This window comes from Heptranchias perlo, chromosome 25, assembly GCF_035084215.1.
Source record: "Heptranchias perlo isolate sHepPer1 chromosome 25, sHepPer1.hap1, whole genome shotgun sequence".
In the NCBI taxonomy this organism is placed as follows: Eukaryota; Metazoa; Chordata; class Chondrichthyes; order Hexanchiformes; family Hexanchidae; genus Heptranchias; species Heptranchias perlo.
Window position 1 is genome coordinate 7,768,047 of NC_090349.1, and position 20,747 is coordinate 7,788,793.

The following is a 20,747-nucleotide window of genomic DNA, read 5'->3' on the forward strand; positions in this document are numbered from 1 at the left end:
TCAACAAGAAAGTTGGTGACAGAGAGAGGACAGAGGCTGCAGGTAAAAGAGGGCTTGCTTCTCAGAGGACAAACATCATGGCGGAAGGGTACTTGTGTGGCAATGAACAGTTCCTTAGAGAAGTGGGGAAAGGGAAATCAAAGGCAATGGATAGACTTTCATAAGTCCATTGAACAAACACTTCTAATGCATGTTTCCTCAGCTCTTTGATGTGTTAATATATGTTGACTCAGAAATTATACTTGAATGACTGGAAAATATTGTTTATTAATGCTGGGACACTTCAAGTGGGGAGGGGGGCTGATAAATCTTGCATATCAGAAAACTTTAATCTGTTGGATAAAATATTAGCATTCTAACCTTGGCCTCTGTCAAAATTAGAAATAAGGAGTTGTTGTTATCATCACCTTATCTCGCATGTCATGCACGTGGCACAAGAAACCCTATAAATAGATTGATTAGATGGCATGTTAAGGTCAGAGCAGTAGCTGTAATTTCCATTTCATGTGTTCCCACTTCGAACTGTCTGAGGCTTCATCTCTTTATGGGTCTTTTCTTCCATTGGTCCCACATGATCATTCCATCGGCCAACTTCCATTCATTGGTGACGAAGATCTGATTTTCTGGTTCCCAATGCAGAGGCAGCTGTACCAGATCATGTCAACATACCGCTCACTGTTTCTGACGACAATAACGACTTGAATTTATATAGTACCTTTAACATAGTAAAACATCCCAAGGTGCTCCACAGGAGCAATTATTAAACAAAAATTTGACACCAAGCCACATAAGGAGATATTAGGACAGGTGACCAAAAGCTTGGTCAAAGAGGTAGGTTTTAAGGAGCATCTTAAAGGAGGAGAAAGAGGTAGCGAGGTGGAGAGGTTTAGAGAGGGAATTCCAGAGCTTAGGGCCTAGGCAGCTAAAGACATGGCCGCCAATGGTGGAGTGATTAAAATCAGGGCAGTGCATGAGGCCAGAATTGGAGAAGTGCAGAGATCTCGGAGGGGTTGTAGGGCTGGAGGAGGTTACAGAGAAAGGGAGGGGTTTTTTTTTATTCGTTCATGTGATGTGGACGTCGCTGGCAAGGCCAGCATTTATTGCCCATCCCTAATTGCCCTTGAGAAGGTGGTGGTGAGCCGCCTTCTTGAACCGCTGCAGTCCGTGAGTTGAAGGTTCTCCCACAGTGCTGTTAGGTAGGGAGTTCCAGGATTTTGACCCAGCAACGATGAAGGAACGGCGATGGTGTGTGACTTGGAGGGGAATGTGCAGGTGGTGTTGTTCCCATGTGCCTGCTGCCCTTGTCCTTCTAGGTGGTAGAGGTCGTGGGTTTGGGTGAGACCAAAGTCTGACCATTCACATTATCACTGCGAGCTTCAGGCTTAGTTTGTAGGCAGCAGGTCAGCGAAGAGGGTGATGGTAGGAATTGATACGAGCAAACAGCCCTTAAATGTAAGTGGTCTCATATGGTGCCAAAGGCCGTAAATCTATATATATATCTTAATAAAAATCTTGCGCATGGTTCGCACTCCCTGTACACATTAACCTTTATTCCTGTGTCACGCTTGATAATGGCAAACCCATATGTCAACATGTCACAATGGAAAACCCCCATTTAAACATGTTAACATTTCACTGTGTCGGTTTGTTGATAAACAAATGGAATCGCTGAAGAAGATTTTTGAAAACATTTTTGCCTGCCATTTTTTCTCAGTAACTGAAATTTCTGTCAGAAAGTAAGGTTATTATTTAGAATCAAAAAATAAAAGGCATTTTAAAAACTTGATGATTAAATTTATTAATTCACTTGTGTTCTGCATCATTTAATATCTTCACTTAAGTTTTTACTTTTTGGTCTCAACCGCTCCCAGAAGTCTAGGCTTGAATCTAATCCTTTATAAATCACTCAGCTGAAGTATCGGGCCAGGAATTGCTCCCAAAATAACAAAGGAGCTCAACACGCTCTCCATTTTTAATGGCGAATTGAAGGAGAAAGTTCCCGTGTTTGTACACGCGCACTAAAACGCGGAATCATGAACTTGCTCCCATTGGTTCGCCGACGATTTGACAGCTTCGAATTAAAGGGCCATCGCACGCTGCAATCAGAGAAATCAGTGAAAAATCACCAACATGCTTATCTGCCCAGCTGGAAAGTAACTAATTACGCCACCAAACAGGTAGGCTTAAACATACCAGGTTTAAACTAAGCTTGAAAAGGGCGGTTAATCTTAATGACTGCCAAACAATTAAAAATTAAATTTAAAAAATGTGGATTCTTGTAGAATCATAGAAAGGTTGCAGCATGGAAGGAGGCCATTTGGCCCATCGAGTCCGCGCCAGCTTTATGCATGAGCAATCCAGCTAGTCCCACTGCCCCGCCCTATCCCCATAGCCCTGCACATTTTTTCGTTTCAAGTACTTATCCAGTTCCCTTTTGAAGGCCATGATTGAATCTGCCTCCACCACCCCCTCAGGCAGTGCATTCCAGATCATAACCACTCGCTGTGTAAAAAAGTTTTTCCTCATGTCACCTTTGGTTCTTTTGCCAATCACCTTAAATCTATGCCCTCTGGTTCTTGACCCTTCCGCCAATGGGAACAGTTTCTCTCCATCTACTCTGTCTAGACCCTTCATGATTTTGAATACCTCTATCACATCTCCTCTCAACCTTCTCTGTTCCAAGGAGAACAATCCCAGCTTCTCCAATCTATCCATATAATTTAAGTACCTCATCCCTGGAATCATTCTAGTAAATCTCCTCTGCACCCTCTCTAAAGCCTTCACATATTTCCTAAAGTGCGGTGCCCAGAGCTGGACACAATACTACAGTTGTGGCTGAACCAGTGTTTTATAAAGGTTCATCATGACTTCCTTGCTTTTGTACTCTATGCCTCTATTTAGAAAGCCCAGGACCCCGTATGCTTTTTTTAACTCCTTTCTCAACTTGTCCTGCCACCTTCAACAATTTGCGCACATATACCCCCAGATCTCTCTGTTCCTCTACCCCTTTTAGAATTGTGCCCTCTAGTTTATATTGCCTCTCCTCATTTTTCCTACAGAAATGCATCACCTCGCATTTTTCCGCGTTAAATTTCATCTGCCACGTGTCCGCCCCTGCCACCAGCCTGTCTATATCCTCTTGAAGTCTATCACTATCCTCCTCACTGTTTACTACCCTTCCAAGTTTTGTGTCATCTGCAAATTTTGAAATTGTGCCCTGTACACCTAAGTCATTAATATATATCAAGAAATGATGTGGAGATGCCGGTGATGGACTGGGGTTGACAATTGTAAACAATTTTACAACACCAAGTTATAGTCCAACAAATTTATTTTAAATTCCACAAGCTTTCGGAGGCTTCCTCCTTCATCAGGTGAACGGTATGGAAATGACATTTTCGAATCCTTCGCATTTTAAAATCACAGAACAATGCCTGGTGATTACTGCCCGTTGCCAAGGCAATCACAGTGAGCAGACAGAAAGGTGTCACCTAAAAAGGCCACCGAATATACAAACCCCCCAAAAAAAAAGAGAGAGAAGGAAGACAGTCAATGACCCATTATATTAAAAACAGATAACATTTGTTCGCTGGTGGGGTTACGTGTAGTGTGACATGAACCCAAGATCCCGGTTGAGGCCGTCCTCATGGGTGCGGAACTTGGCTATCAATTTCTGCTCGACGATTTTGCGTTGTCGTGTGTCTCGAAGGCCGCCTTGGAGTATGCTTACCCGAAGGTCGGTGGCTGAATGTCCATGACTGCTGAAGTGTTCCCCGACAGGGAGGGAACCCTCCTGTTTGGCGATTGTTGCGCGGTGTCCATTCATCCATTGTCGCAGCGTCTGCATGGTCTCGCCAATGTACCATGCTCTGGGGTATCCTTTCCTGCAACGTATGAGGCCCTGCGAATACACAGGGTCTGCTCAGACGAGGAGGAACGCGATGGACACCTACAGACGCTGAAAGACGCCCTAGTAAGAACGGGATATGATGCTCGACTCATCGATTGACAGTTCCGACGGGCCACAGCGAAAAATCGCGTAGACCTCCTCAGAAGACTAACACGGGACGCAACCAACAGAGTACCCTTCGTCGTCCAGTACTTCCCCAGAGCGGAGAAACTACGTCATGTTCTCCGCAGCCTTCAACATGTCATCAATGATGACGAACACTTCGCTATGGCCATCCCCACACCTCCACTACTCGCCTTTAAACAGCCACCCAACCTCAAACAAACCATCGTTCGCAGCAAATTACCCAGCCTTCAGGAGAACAGCGTCCACGACACCACACAACCCTGCCACGGTAACCTCTGCAAGACATGCCAGATCATCGACACAGATACCACCATCACACGAGGGGACACCACCCACCAGGTGCACGGTTCATACTCCTGTGACTCGGCCAACGTTGTCTACCTCATACGTTGCAGGAAAGGATGCCCAGCATGGTACATTGGCGAGACCATGCAGACGCTGCGACAATGGATGAACGGACACCACGCAACAATCGCCAAACAGGAGGGTACTCTCCCTGTCGGGGAACACTTCAGCAGTCATGGACATTCAGCCACCGACCTTCGGGTAAGCATACTCCAAGGCGGCCTTTGAGACACACGACAACGCAAAATCATCGAGCAGAAATTGATAGCAAAGTTCCGCACCCATGAGGACGGCCTCAACCGGGATCTTGGGTTCATGTCACACTACACGTAACCCCACCAGCGAACAAATGTTATCTGTTTTTAATATAACGGGTCATTGACTGTCTTCCTTCTCTCTCTCTTTTTTTTTGGGGGTTTGTATATTCGGTGGCCTTTTTAGGTGACACCTTTCTGTCTGCTCACTGTGATTGCCTTGGCAACGGGCAGTAATCACCAGGCATTGTGCTGTGATTTTAAAATGCGAAGGATTCGAAAATGTCATTTCCATACCGTTCACCTGACGAAGGAGGAAGCCTCCGAAAGCTTGTGGAATTTAAAATAAATTTGTTGGACTATAACTTGGTGTTGTAAAATTGTTTACAATATATCAAGAAAAGCAGTGGTCCCAGCACTGACCCCTGGGCAACACCACTGTACATCTCCCTCCAGTCTGAAAAACAACCGTTCACCACTACTCTCTGTTTCCTGTCCCTTAGCCAATTCTGTATCCATGTTGCTACTGCCCCCTTTATTCCATAGGCCGCGATCTTGATGATAAGCCTACCGTATGGCACTTTATCAAATGCTTTTTGAAATTCCATATACACCACATCAACTGCATTGCCCTCATCTACCCTCTTTGTTACCTCATCAAAAAACTCTATCAGGTTAGTTAAACACGATTTGCCTTTAACAAATCCGTGCTGGCTTTCCCTAATCAATCCATACTTGTCCAGGATGGTCAGTCTACGCCTCCATCCCTCACCATGGATAGTCTTGGACTCTCTGTTTCATCCATAAACAGCTGCCTAACCAGTCCCCATTCACCATCATCCTCCTCTGCCTGGCTGAACATACTTTCACCTTCAACAACTTCTCTTTTACCTCCACTCACCTCCTCCAGCTAAAAGGTGTCTCTATAGGTGTCTTTTTGTGGGGTATGTGGAACACTCTTTGTTCAAATCCTACTCAGGCTTCCTCCTTGACCTTTTTCTCCATTACCCTGATGATGGTGTTAGTGCCAATTCCAGCTCTCACTCGAATTTCATTAGCTGTGCTTCCAATTTTCACCCAGTGGTCCGTCTCTGATTCTTCTTACCTTCCTGGATTTCTCCCTCTCCTTCTGTGTCCTTCTCTGTCAATGGACTATTCACAGACATCTAGGGAACTATAGACCAATTAGCTTAATGTCGGTGGTAGATAAAATAATGGAATCCTTATTCAAAGATGTAATAGAGAAACAGCTAGAAACCAGAAATATAATAAAGAATAGTGAGCATGGATTTCAAAAGGGAAGGTCATGCTTGATCAATCTTGTTGAATTCTTTGAAGAAGTAACAGAAAGGGTAGACAAGGGTAAAGCAGTAGATGTAATATTTTCAAAAGGCCTTCGAAAAGGTACCGCATAGTAGACTCATGACCAAGGTCAGAGCATGTGGAGTTAGGGGACAAGTAGCAGAATGGATAGCAAGCTGGCTACAAAACAGAAAACAGGAGTAGGGGTTAAAGGTAGTTACTCTAACTGGCAAAAGGTGGGAAGTGGTGTTCCACAAGGGTCAGTGCTGGGACCACTGTGGTTCACCATTTACATAAACGATTTGGACTCGGGAATTGGAAGTACAATTTCAAAAATTGCGGATGACACCAAATGGGGGGATATAGTTAATACTGAGGAGGACTGCTACAAAATACAGGAAGACATTAATAAACTTTCAGAATAGGCATGTAATTAGCAAATTAATTTCAATATAGACAAGTGTGAGGTGGTATTTAGGTAGAAATAATAAGGAGGCTTCATAGTCCTTGGAAAATATGAGTCTAAACAGGCGAGAGGAGCAGAGGGATTTTTAAAAAATTTTTTTTATTCGTTCACGGGATGTGGGCGTCGCTGGCAAGGCCAGCATTTATTGCCCATCCCTAATTGCCCTCGAGAAGGTGGTGGTGAGCCGCCTTCTTGAACCGCTGCAGTCCGTGTGGTGACGGTTCTCCCACAGTGCTGTTAGGAAGGGAGTTCCAGGATTTTGACCCAGCGACGATGAAGGAACGGCGATATATTTCCAAGTCGGGATGGTGTGTGACTTGGAGGGGAACGTGCAGGTGGTGTTGTTCCCATGTGCCTGCTGCTCTTGTCCTTCTAGGTGGTAGAGGTCGCGGGTTTGGGAGGTGCTGTCGAAGAAGCCTTGGCGAGTTGCTGCAGTGCATCCTGTGGATGGTACACACTGCAGCCACAGTGCGCCGGTGGTGAAGGGAGTGAATGTTTAGGGTGATGGATGGGGTGCCAATCAAGCGGGCTGCTTTATCTTGGATGGTGTCGAGCTTCTTGAGTGTTGTTGGAGCTGCACTCATCCAGGCAAGTGGAGAGTATTCCATCACACTCCTGACTTGTGCCTTGTAGATGGTGGAAAGGCTTTGGGGAGTCAGGAGGTGAGTCACTCACCGCAGAATACCCAGCCTCTGACCAGCTCTCGTAGCCACAGTATTTATGTGGCTGGTCCAGTTCAGTTTCTGGTCAATGGTGACCCCCAGGATGTTGATGGTGGGAGATTCGGCGATGGTAATGCCGTTGAATGTCAAGGGGAGGTGGTTAGACTTTCTCTTGTTGGAGATGGTCATTGCCTGGCACTTATCTGGCGCGAATGTTACTTGCCACTTATCAGCCCAAGCCTGGATGTTGTCCAGGTCTTGCTGCATGCGGGCTCGGACTGCTTCATTATCTGAGGGGTTGCGAATGGAACTGAACACTGTGCAGTCATCAGCGAACATCCCCATTTCTGACCTTCTGATGGAGGGAAGGTCATTGATGAAGCAGCTGAAGATGGTTGGGCCTAGGACACTGCCCTGAGGAACTCCTGCAGCAATGCCCTGGGGCTGAGATGATTGGCCTCCAACAACCACTACCATCTTCCTTTGTGCTAGGTATGACTCCAGCCACTGGAGAGTTTTCCCCCTGATTCCCATGGACTTCAATTTTACTAGGGCTCCTTGGTGCCACACTCGGTCAAATGCTGCCTTGATGTCAAGGGCAGTCACTCTCACCTCACCTCTGGAATTCAGCTCTTTTGTCCATGCCATATTTAGGGGTACAGATACACAAATCACTAAAGGTAGCAACGCAGGTTAATAAGACCATTTAAAAAAAGCAAACCAAGCATTGGGGTTCATTTCTAGAGGGATAGAATTGAAAAGCAGAGAAAATATGCTAAACTTGTACAGAACCTTGATTAGACCACACTTGGAGTACTGCGAACAGTTCTGGTCTCCATATTATAAAAAGAATATAGAGGCACTGGAGAAGGTGCAAAAAAGATTTATTAAGATGATACCAGAAATGAGAAAGATTGAATAGGCTGGGGGTCTTTTCTGTAGAGAAGACTGAGGGGTGACCTGATAGAGGTCTTTAAGATTATGAAAGGGTTTAATAGGGTAAACGTAGAGAAGATGTTTCCACTTGTGGGGGAGACCAGAACGAAGGGCCATAAATATAGGATAGTCACTAACAAATCCAATAGGGAATTCAGGAGAAACTTCTTCACCCAGAGAGTGGTAAGAATGTGGAACTCGATACCACAAGGAATAGTTGAGGGGACTAGCATAGATGCATTTAAGCTAGATAAACACATGAGGGAGAAGGGAATCAAAAGATATATTGATAGGGTTAGAAGAAGGGTGGAAGGAGGCTCACGTAGGGCCGAATGGCCTGTTTCTGTGCTGTACATTCTTTGTAATTCTTTGTAATCTAACACAAGCCCACAGATATCTACGACTATCTAGGTTTGTTTCTTCCCACTCCTGTAAAGATTCCATCCCTCTCTGCTGGTTTCTCTGGATCTGATGACTCTACACCAGAGCTTCTGAAATGTTCTCCCTTTTCCTTAACTGAGGTTTCCCAGTGACGATTGCTGGCAGGACCCTCGACCATACGCACCCCATTTCTCGGGCCTCTGCTGTCAACATCTACCCTCCTCTCGTGATGGAGTGCCCTCACATGATCCTGCCACCATGCCATGTTTTCCCCTCCCCTCACCTCTCCACTTTCTGAAGGAACTATTCCCTCCAGGATACCCCTGATCATTCGTCCACCACCTTAACTTCCAGCCGCCCTTTCCCTGGCATATTCCCGTGCAACTGCAGAAGATGTAGCACCTGCCCATGCAGTACCTCCCACACGACTGTCTAGGGCCCAGAAAATCCTTCCGCATGAGAGGGCATCTCACCTCTTCTAATCTAGTAAACTGTGTTCACTGCTCACAATGCGGTCTGCTCTACACTGGGGACATCAAATGCAGATTAGGTGACCGCTTCTCTGAACATCTTCCCTTCTGTCCGCAAGTGTGACCCTAAACTTCCTGCGGCTTGCCACCTTAGTTCCCCCTCTCATCCCCACTCCGACCTCTCCGTCTTTCACCTCCTTCACTACTCCAACCAAACTCAACACAGGGGACAAGAACTGTATCTCATCTTTCTCCAGGACACTCCAGTTTGAGAACTGAGTTTAGTAATTTAAGACGTTGGCTGAATCCCCTATGCTGTTTGCAGCAGGGGAATTGGGGTTGTGGAGTGTATCTGTCTGCTCCCGGGGGAGGGGGAGAGGGGTGGTTGTGGCAGGTTGACACTACAGGTGTGAACCCTTTGTCGAAACACAGCTCTAGTGGGGTGGGGGGGGGGGGGCGGGGTTCTGCGTCCTTATCTTTCCCCGTTGTGGGACGGGCCGATCTACTGTACGTTACCAGCATTTCCTGTTTTCATGTCAGACTTCACATCCTTCCTGTGCTTTTCACAGTCTTAGCTATTTCCATAAAGACTTGCATTTATATACTGCCTTTCATAACCTCAGGATGTCCTAAAACACTTTACAGCCAATGAAGTACTTTTGAAGTGTAGTCACTGTTGCAGGAAACGCAGCAGCCAATTTGTGCACAGCAAGCTCCCACAAACAGCAATGAGATAATAACCAGATGATAAGGTTTTTTAGTGATGTTGGTTGAGGGATAAATATTGGCCAGGACACCTGGGAGAACTCCCCTGCTCCTCTTTGAAATAGTGCCATGGGATCTCTTACATCCACCTGAGAAATGTAAGGAATCTTACAACACCAGGTTATAGTCCAACAGTTTTATTTGAAAATCACAAGCTTTCGGAGATTATCTCCTTCGTCAGGTGAGTGAGTGAAAGGTTCTCAAATCGCATATCTTATATTAGGCTGGGACACAATCTAACCATTCAAAGGTGTCGTTGGTGTTCAGACAGGTTAGCCACGGAAAACAGTACATCCCAGTATACTGAATACACAATGGGTCAGATTACACAGACAAAGAGAGAAAGAGACCCGAAAGGCAAAGAGAGAGAGAGAGAATGTCTAGTTGTATTTAAAACAGATAACTTTTTTTTTCCTGCTGGTGGGGTTACGTGTCGCGTGACATGAACCCAAGATCCCGGTTGAGGTTGACCTCATGGGTGCAGAACTTGGCTATCAATTTTTGCTCGACGATTTTGCGTTGTCGTGTGTCTCGAAGGCCGTCTTTGACCAAAGAACACACCCACCAGCTCAACAAACTGATCAAGACCTTCGATCCAGACCTTCAAAGCATCCTACGTGCTCTCATCCCACGTACTCCCCGCGTGGGAGACTTCTACTGCCTCCCAAAGATACACAAAGCCAACACACCCGGACGTCCTATCGTATCAGGCAACGGAACCCTGTGTGAGATCCTCTCTGGACACGTCGAGGGCATCCTGAAACCCATCATACAGGGAACCCACAGCTTCTGTCGCGACACTACAGACTTCCTACAAAAACTCAGCACCCACGGACCAGTCGAACCAGGAACGCTTCTCACCACGATGGACGTCTCGGCACTCTACACCAGTATCCCCCACGATGACGGCATCGCTGCAACAGCCTCAGTACTCAACACCAACAACAGCCAATCTCCAGACGCCATCCTACAACTCATCCGCTTCATCCTGGATCACAATGTCTTCACCTTCGATAACCAGTTCTTCACCCAAACACACGGAACAGCCATGGGGACCAAATTCGCACCCCAATACGCCAATATTTTCATGCACAAGTTCGAGCAGGACTTTTTCACTGCACAGGACCTCCAACCAACACTATACACCAGATACATCAACGACATTTTCTTCCTATGGACCCACGGCGAAGAATCACTGAAGAGACTACACGATAACATCAACAAGTTCCATCCCACCATCAAACTCACCATGGACTACTCCTCAGAATCGGTTTCTTTCTTGGACACACGAATCTCCATCAAAGACGGGCACCTCAGCACCTCACTCTACCGCAAGCCCACGGACAACCTCACGATGCTCCACTTTTCCAGCTTCCACCCTAACCACGTCAAGGAGGCCATCCCCTATGGACAGGCCCTGCGAATACACAGGATCTGCTCAGACGAGGAGGAACGCGATGGACACCGACAGACGCTGAAAGACGCCCTTGTAAGAATGGGATATGACGCTCGACTTGTCGATCGACAGTTCCGACAGGCCACAGCGAAGAATCGCATAGACCTCCTCGGAAGACAAACACGGGACGCAACCAACAGAGTACCCTTCGTCGTCCAGTACTTCCCCAGAGCGGAGAAACTACGCCATGTTCTCCGCAGCCTTCAACATGTCATCAATGACGACGAACACCTTGCTATGGCCATCCCCACACCTCCACTACTCGCCTTCAAACAGCCACCCAACCTCAAACAGACCATCGTTCGCAGCAAATTACCCAGCTTTCAGGAGAACAGCGTCCACGACACCACACAACCCTGCCACGGCAACCTCTGCAAGACATGCTAGATCATCGACACGGATACCACCATCACACGAGAGGACACCACCCACCAGGTACATGGTTCATAATCCTGTGACTCGGCCAACGTTGTCTACCTCATACGTTGCAGGAAAGGATGCCCCGGAGCATGGTACATTGGCGAGACCATGCTGACACTGCGACAACGGATGAACGGACACCGTGCAACAATCGCCAGACAGGAGGGTTCCCTCCCAGTCGGGGAACACTTCAGCAGTCATGGACATTCAGCCACCGATCTTCGGGTAAGCGTTCTCCAAGGCGACCTTCGAGACATACGACAACGCAAAATCGTCGAGCAGAAATTGATAGCCAAGTTCTGCACCCATGAGGACGGCCTCAACCGGGATATTGGGTTCATGTCACGCTACACGTAACCCCACCAGCAGGAAAAAAAAAGTTATCTGTTTTTAATATAACTGGAAATTCTCTCTCTCTGCCTTTCGGGTCTCTTTCTCTCTTTGTCTGTGTAATCTGACCCATTGTGTATTCAGTATACTGGGATGTACTGTTTTCCGTGGCTAACCTGTCTGAACACCAACGACACCTTTGATTGGTGTGATCGTGTCCCAGCCTAATATAAGATATGCGATTTGAGAACCTCTCATTCACTCACTCACCTGATGAAGGAGATAATCTCCGAGAGCTTGTGATTTTCAAATAAAACTGTTGGACTATAACCTGGTGTTGTAAGATTCCTTACATTTGTCCACCCCAGTCCATCACCGGCATCTCCACATCACATCCACCTGAGAGACAGACGAGGCCTCGGTTTAACATCTCATCCGAAATCTGGCAAGTTCTTTTGTTCTTCCAATGTCAGTTCATTGCCTCACTGAAATGACCGTTTATCATTTGACAGGTTCCTGCATCTTCTATTAAGCAGTTTGCAGCTCACTCGCCCATTAATTTTCTCTCGGTGATTGGAGCATCTGTCTCTTTCCCTCCCCACCATTTCTCTTCCATTCTTTCCTTTCATTTTTCAGTTCTGAAGAAACGACTACACCCAAAGCATTAACCCGTCTTTTCTCTTTACAGATGCTGACTGATCTGCAGTGTATTTCCAGCATTCCAGTGTTTTTTTTATTTCAAATTTGTGGCATTTGCAGTTTTCTTTCTCTTGTTTCATCCTTTTTGTTGGCTTTCTGTATGAATTGTGTTCTAATGCTGACCACCAGAGGGCAGTGCTGCAGTACCAGCGCTGGGTACAGTTGTGCACCAGGTACAGGCAGGTCGTCTAGTGCTGCGCTCTAGTGGTGTTTATAGGAATGTACTGAATTTACCAGCTGCCTGTCTGATCACAGTGGGGCTGGGGGAAGTGATTGATCACAGCATCACTGTAAGCATCCATTCCAATCAGTAAAGACTCGTGTTTAATCTTTCCAAAAAATTTTATCAGTCATTCCACAATTCACGTGCCAAAGAACAAGTATTTTCCAGTTCTGATGAAAGGTGTACACCTAAAACATCATAACCTGTCTTTTTCTACTGCAGATGCTGTGTATTTCCAGCAACTTCTGTTTTTATTTCAGATTTCCAGCTTTCTTTTTCTCTCTCTTCCCTTCCTCTTCTGAAGATTCAGTACCACATGCAGCCCTCTGCTCCCTTCAGTTCAGTACATGAAAGAAACTCAGTCTGATAATAAAACAAGATTGCCCCAAGCAACCATTAGAGTCAAAGCTGCTTATAGAAAAAAAATCTCTCTGCTTGTTTCCTTCAGTTTCCTGACACCACTTTCTTGTGTAAGTCTATATAATGGTCCAGAATTTCCTCAGAGCTACTCCCTGCGCTGTAACTCCCCAAGGAAATTCCAGCCCAATAAGTGTCAGTAGAATAATTGGCTGTGAAAGGCATCACATTCCAATCCATTCGTGTCCACACCCAGCCTTCACACTTGCTCACTTTCCTGTAGTCATTGGGATAGCAATCAACAGCTGGCGTCCAGGTTGAGGGACCTGCCTGCTTACTTGCATCCCTCTTCTTCAGAAAATAATGAGGCTAATTAATGAGCGAAGCCTTCCTTGCAATATTCCAGTCTGTCCAAGGGCTGCGATGAGCAAGTGACCATTTACTCGAACAGCCTCAAACTCCTGTCACTGGGGCAAATTCTAACAATGTTTAAAATAATAATGATTCAAGCTGCACTGGGCAAATGTTTTTTTTGGATATGGGAGTTGCTAAGTGAGTTTCCTGTGCAAAACACTGCACGAGATCAGCTGCAGAGCTGCCACACCTCTCTCGGCTGACTGTCCAAACCTTCAGCACCAACGAGGAAATAAAAAGATCACGATAGAAAGAGCACGAGGAGCTGGTGCCTGGGGGGGGATGAAGGTACAATCAGGCAGAGCTTTATTCAATGAACAGTTCTGGCTTTAATGCATTGACAATGAAATAAGGGGGAAAGATTTGGCAGAGTTTCTTTTATAACTTTGAAGACTGTGACAAAATAATTATGGGTTAAATGTAAGAAAATATTTATTTGAAATTCAATATTTGTTGCTTGTTAACCGGGTAAGATCGCCATGTAAAAGCAATTGGCAGATCTTTTCTCGTTTGTTTATCAGTGCCCGATTCAATGATGTAGCTCTCACTGTAACACCCTACTGCAGGTGTTGTCACTGCAATGGAATCACCGCTTGCCTCTTTACCCATTCCAAAGGTCTTGTTTAATGGAGCAACGCCTCTTGAATCAGAAATCTGTATCGCATCACTTTGTGAATTTATCCAAGTTGTGACACATCGAAGGTCTAAGGTTGGGATCCTCCTCCACCATCCCGCCCAAAATCGGGCAGGATCACGGTGCAGAATGAAGGAAAATTAGGGTGGTGAAGCCTACCTCACGGCCCGACCTGTATTTCCCTGCCCCGTCCAAGCTGGTACTGCCGCAGGCCACTTTTTCCCCACCCCCTGCATGCGAATGGCAGCAGGGGGCGTGGGGCCAAGGACCTTTGGATTTCCAAACCGTCCGCATGTGTTACCGCCTGCGAAACAGTGGTATCAGTTCTGAGACCTAGTGCCCTCCAGTCTGGCCCCCATCATTTAACTGCTGAAGCCACCAGTCTTAGCTGAGGCCTTTAGTGGGACATCGCCTCTGCTCTACGGTGTTCCCTTGCCCCTTTACAGTCTCTCTTTAAGGGGGATGGAGTATAAAAGCAGGGAAGTCTTGCTACAATTGTACAGGGTGCTGGTGAGACCACACCTGGAGTACTGAGTACAGTTTTGGTCCCCTTATTTAAGGAAGGATATACTTGCACTAGGTTCACTAGGTTGATTTTGGGTACGGAAGAGTTTTCTTATGAGGAAAGATTGAGCAGGTTGGGCCTATACTCACTGGAGTTTAGAAGAATGAGAGGAGATCTTATTGAAACATATAAGATTCTGAGGGGGCTTGATAGGGTAAATGCTGAGAGGATGTTTCCCCTCATAGGGGAATCTAGAACTAGGGGGCATAGTCTCAGAATAAGACGGAGATGAGGAGAAATTTCTTCTCTCAGAGGGTTGTGAATCTTTGGAATTCTTTGCCCCAAAGAGCGTTGGAGGTTGAGTCATTGAATATATTCAAGGCTGAGTTAGACAAATTTTTGATTAGCAAGGGAGTCAAAGGATATGGGGAACAGGCGGGAAAGTGGAGTTGAGGCCAGAATCAGATCAGCCATGGTCTCATTGAATGGCGGAGCAGGCTTGAGGGGCCAAATGTCCTACTCCTGCTCCTATCTCTTATGTTCTTATGTTATGTTGCAAAGTACTTGCATTTCTTTGGTGCTTTATATCATCTCTCTGAGGACGTCCCAAAATCCTCATAGACTTTTAGCAGTCGCTGTTGCTGTGTAGGTGTGCAGGCATTTTGTGCAAGATCCCAAAACACGAATGACATAATCTCTTTTTTTGATGGGAAAATGCTGGGAACACTCAGCGGATCCGGCAGCATCTGTGGAGAGAGGAAGGTAGGGTTAACGTTTAAAGTCGATCACCTGTTTTTCGATGGTGTTGGTTAAGGGATGAAGATAGTAGCATGCTTGGGAGGAACAGTTGAATTTTGACCTATGGTTCCCAAAGCTCTCCACCACTGGGGGTTTTCCTCGCCTCATGTCTGGGTCTGTTGTAGATTAATTGATAGAGATTGATTCCTATGATTAGTCACCAACTCCATTATCATTGCATCATGCGACTACCAGGATGGTGGACAGTGAACTAAATGGACCATGGTCTTACTTTGTCGATCAATTCCTATGGTCCTATGACATTGGGAGAACTCCCCATCTCTTCCAATAGATCAATGGGTCTATTAACGTCCAAATGAACCAACAGACAGGACCTCTCAGCTAAAGGATGGCATCTCCAACAGTGCGGCGCTCCCCCAGTACTGCACTAGAGTGTAGGCCTAGAATATGTGATTAACAATTTGAATTTATATAGCGTCTTTAATGTAGTAAAACGTCCCAAGACGCTTCACAGGAGCGTTATCAAAAAAAATTTGACACCGAGCCACATAAGGAGATATTAGGACAGGTGACCAAAAGGTTGGCCAAAGAGGAGCGTCTTAAAGGAGGAGTGAAAGGTAGAGAGGTGGAGGGGTTTAGGGAGGGAATTCCAGAGCTTAGGGCCTGGGCAGCTGAAGGCACGGCCTCCAATGGTGGAGCGATTAAAACCGGAGATGCGCAAGAGGCCAGAATTGGAGGAGCGCAGAGATCTCGGAGGGTTGTAGGGCCGGAGGAGGTTACAGAGACAGGGAGGGGGCGAGGCCAGGGAGGGATTTGAAAACAAGGATGAGAATTTTAAAAGCTTTGGAATTTTAATTTTACTTTAATTCACACTCTATCAATGTTTTTTATACTTTGCACTAATATACTGACCGGTACCCATTGAGATGACAGTGACGGTCTGATGCTGGTACTGATGCTGCTCATGAGCTGGGCTGTTGCTTAGTGACCACGGTTCCCAGGCAACCGTTCCTCCCTCCCCCGCCAGACTTATCGGCGACCCGGAAGTCATCGTCCTTTCTCTTCCGGCGTGCAGTGGAAAATGGCGACGGACACGCAGGTCTGTGCTGGCAGTAGGGCAGCGTCGGGCCTATTTTCTTGTGGGCTGCGGGGGACATCGGACAGGGCCTGAGTTAGGAAAGCGGCGGGGAGGGATCGAGAGACACAGACGGACAGGCAGACACTCGGGAGGGAGGAAGGGTGTGTAATGGGGTTGGGTGGGGGAGAAGGAAGAGTGACACAGCCCGGGGTGGGTGGGGGAAGGGGAAGAGATTGAAGAGAGGGGGGAGGATGGAGTCACATATCCTCGGAGTGAGTGAGAAATACCGGGGGGAGGTGGCGAGACAGACACAAACTCTGGGGGGGGGGGAGAAATAAAGAGTGAAAGAGAAACTCCAGGGTTGAGTGAGGGATACCCTGGGGAGAGAGTGATTGATTGATGGGCGAACAGAGGCACAAACATCCTAGGGGAGAGATGAGAGAGGAGTTGAGGACAAGAGAGTGAGATGGGGAGGAGGGTAGCAATGACATGCACTTTAGAGGTGAGAGATACACACACCCTGGATGCGAGTGGGTGAAAAAGAGGAGCGGCCCTTAGATCCCGGAGAGAAGGAGAGAGACACTGGGGAAGAAAGATAATCAATAAAAACACCAATGGATGCCCTGGGAGAGGTGACTACCCCTGGGGCTGTGAGACAGAGATCCTGGACTGGGCTGTCTCGAGAGATGAGAGATGGGGATTATACTTACACACAACATACAGAATGCAGTACCACTGTATGTGTTAAACATAAGTTTATGTTTAAACATTGGGTGACGTACCCTGCTCTGATCCTTGAGGATTCTGTTATGTGTGTGTCTTTTGAGATTGATGAAATATTGACCTTGGGGAAATATTTGCATTATCAGCTTGTTCTGCAGTTTCTCAAAACCTCCAGTGCTATTTTATCTTTATCTTGAATTTCCTCTCACTAAGGCTGAAGAATTGCCTTCATGGGACCATTTGTGTTTAAAATAGAACTCGTAGGACTAAGTCACAGAGCTCGGTAAGGTCAATTTGACTCGGTAATATAAAACTAAGAAAACTTTTGTTTGGAGGCTGTATGGAAGAGTGCCAAATGTTTACTGTTGGAAGCAGTTTTTCTCCCTTTTCCGCTCCTGCTGGGGTGCAATTTCACGAGCACCAATTTCCTTTCGGTACCTCACGCAAGTGGCCATTTGTAATGCGTGAGCCCAGACTGTCGATGTCAGCAACCTATTCAGTCATGGGGCATTGTAGCTCACCTGATACCCACATGTACACTTCCAGCAAGGGTCACTGGATAGTGATCAGGAGTGAGAACCATGGTTTTTTGTTCTTTTCATTCTTCCAGTTAGCCTGACACCAGTAGTAGGGAAAATGCTAGAATCTATTACTAAGGACTTGATAACAGGGCACTTTGAAAGTCATAATATGATTAGGCAGAGTCAACATGGTTTTATGAAAGGGAAATCATGTTTGACAAATCTTAGGTTTTTTTTGTGTTTAACTAGCAGGGGGTAACTAAGGGGGAACCAGTGGATGTCGTATATTTGGATTTTCAAAAGGCATTTGATAAGGTGCCGCATAAGAGGTTGTTTTACAAGATTGGGGTAATATATTAGCTTGGATTGATTAATGGACAGAAAACAAAGAGTAGGAATAAACAGGTCATTCTCAGGCTGGCAGGCTATAAATAGTGGGGTGCCATAAGGATCAGTGCTTAGGCCTCAGCTATTTGCAATCTATATTAATGACGTGGATGAAGAGACCAAGTGTAATGTATCCAAGTTTGCTGACAGTGGGAAAGCAAGCTTTGAGGAGGACGCAAAGAGTCTGCAAAGGGATATAGACAGGTTAAGTGAGTGGGCAAGAAGATGGCAGATGGAGTATAATGTGGGGAAATGTGAGGTTATTCACTTTGGTAGGAAGAATAGAAAAACAATATTTTTTAAATGGTGAGGCACTATTAAATGTTTGAGTTCAGAGGGATTTACGTGTCCTTGTACATGAAAGACAGAAAGTTAACATGCAGGTACACAGCAAGCAATTAAGAAGGCAAATGGTATGTTGGCTTTTATTGCAAGGGGTTTACAGTAGAAGAGTAAGGAAGTCTTGCTGCAATTGCACAGGGCTTTGGTGAGACCTCACCTGGAGTACTGTGTGCAGTTTTGGTCTCCTGATCTAAGGAAGGATATACTCGCCTCAGAGGCGGTGCAACAAAGGTTCACTAGATTGATTCCTGGGATGAGGGTTGTCCGAATGAGGAGAGATTGAGTAGAATGGGTCTATATTCTCTGGAATTTAGAAGAATGGGAGGTGATCTCATTGAAACATATAAGATTCTAAGAGGGCTTGACAGGGTAGATGCTGAGAGGCTGTTTCCTTTCTGGCTGCAGAATCTAGAAGTAGGGGACATAGTCTCAGGATAAGGGGTTGGATATTGAGGACAGAGATGAGGTGAGTATTTGGAATTCTGTACCCCAGAGGGCTGTGGATGCTCAGTCGTTGAGTATATTCAAGAATGAGATATAGATTTTCGGACTCGAAGGGAATCAAAAGATATGGGGATTGGGCAGGAAAGGAGTTGAGGTAGAAGATCGGCCATGATTTTTTAAAATATTCGTTCACGGGATGTGGGCGTTGCTGGCGAGGCCAGCATTTATTGCCCATCCCTAGTTGCCCTTGAGAAGGTGGTGGTGAGCCACCTTCTTGAACCGCTGCAGTCCGTGTGGTGAAGGTTCTCCCACAGTGCTGTTAGGAAGGAAGTTCCAGGATTTTGACCCAGCTACGATGAAGGAACGGCGATATATTTCCAAGTCGGGATGGTGTGTGACTTGGAGGGGAACGTGCAGGTGGTGTTATTCCCATGTGCCTGCTGCTCTTGTCCTTCTAGGTGGTAGAGGTTGCGGGTTTGGGAGGTGCTGTCGAAGAAGCCTTGGCGAGTTGCTGCAGTGCATCCTGTGAATGGTACACACTGCAGCCACGGTGCACCGATGGTGAAGGGAGTGAATGTTTAGGGTGGTGGATGGGGTGCCAATCAAGCGGGCTGCTTTGTCCTGGGTGGTGTCGAGCTTCTTGAGTGTTGTTGGAGCTACACTCATCCAGGCAAGTGGAGAGTATTCCATCACACTCCTGACTTGTGCCTTGTAGACAGTGGAAAGGCTTTGGGGAGTCAGGAGGTGAGCCACTCGCTGCAGAATACCCAGCCTTTGACCTGCTCTTGTAGCCACAGTATTTATATGGCTGGTCCAGTTAAGTTTCTGGTCAATAGTGACCCCCAGGATGTTGATGGTGGGAGATTCGGCGATGGTAATGCCGTTGAATGTCAAGGGGAGGTGGTTAGACCCTCTCTTGGAGATGGTCATTGCCTGGCACTTGACTGGCGCGAATGTTACTTGCCTCTTATGAGCCCAAGCCTGGATGTTGTCCAGGTCTTGCTGCATGCGGGTTCGGACTGCTTCATTATCTGAGGGGTTGCGAATGGAACTGAACACTGCAATCATCAGCGAACATCCCCATTTCTGACCTTCTGATGGAGGGAAGGTCATTGATGAAGCAGCTGAAGATGGTTGGGCCTAGGACACTGCCCTGAGGAACTCCTGCAGCAATGCCCTGGGGTTGAGATGATTGGCCTCCAACAACCACTACCATCTTCCTTTGTGCTAGGCATGACTCCAGCCACTGGAGAGTTTTCCCCCTGATTCCCATTGACTTCAATTTTACTAAGGCTCCTTGGTGCCACACTCTGTCAAATGCTGCCTTGATGTCAAGGGCAGTCACTCTCACCTCACCTCTGGAATTCAGCTCTTTTGTCCATGTTTGGACCAAGGCTGTAATGAGGTTTGGAGCCGAGTGGTCCTGGCGGAACCCAAACTGAGCATCGGTGAGCAGGTTATTGGTGACTAAGTGCCGCTTGATAGCACTGTCGATGACTTGCTGATGATTGAGAGTAGACTGATGGGGCAGTAATTGGCCGGATTGGATTTGTCCTGCTTTTGTGGACAGGACATACCTTGGCAATTTTTCACATTGTCGGGTGGATTCTAGTGTTGAAGCTGTACTGGAAAAGCTTGGCTAGAGACGCAGCTAGTTCTGGAGCACAAGTCTTCAGCACTACAGCCGGGATGTTGTCGGGGCCCAGAGCCTTTAGCCTTTGATGTATCCAGTGCACTCAGCCATTTCTTGATATCACGTGGAGTGAATCGAATTGGCTGAAGACTGGCTTCTGTGATGGTGGGGATATCGGGAGGAGGCCGAGATGGATCATCTGCTC

The 20,747-nt window shown here is 46.6% G+C and overlaps 1 protein-coding gene across 1 annotated transcript in view; it reads left to right on the top strand.

Moving 5' to 3' along the window:
• Nucleotides 1-16,467: 16,467 nt before the first annotated feature.
• gcn1 (GCN1 activator of EIF2AK4) overlaps nt 16,468-20,747 on the top strand; it is a 129,888-nt gene continuing 125,608 nt past the window's right edge. The window contains exon 1 of the mRNA XM_068005525.1: nt 16,468-16,513. Coding sequence (XP_067861626.1) covers nt 16,496-16,513 — 18 coding nt within the window. The 5' untranslated portion in view covers nt 16,468-16,495. The remainder of the gene's footprint in view (nt 16,514-20,747) is intronic.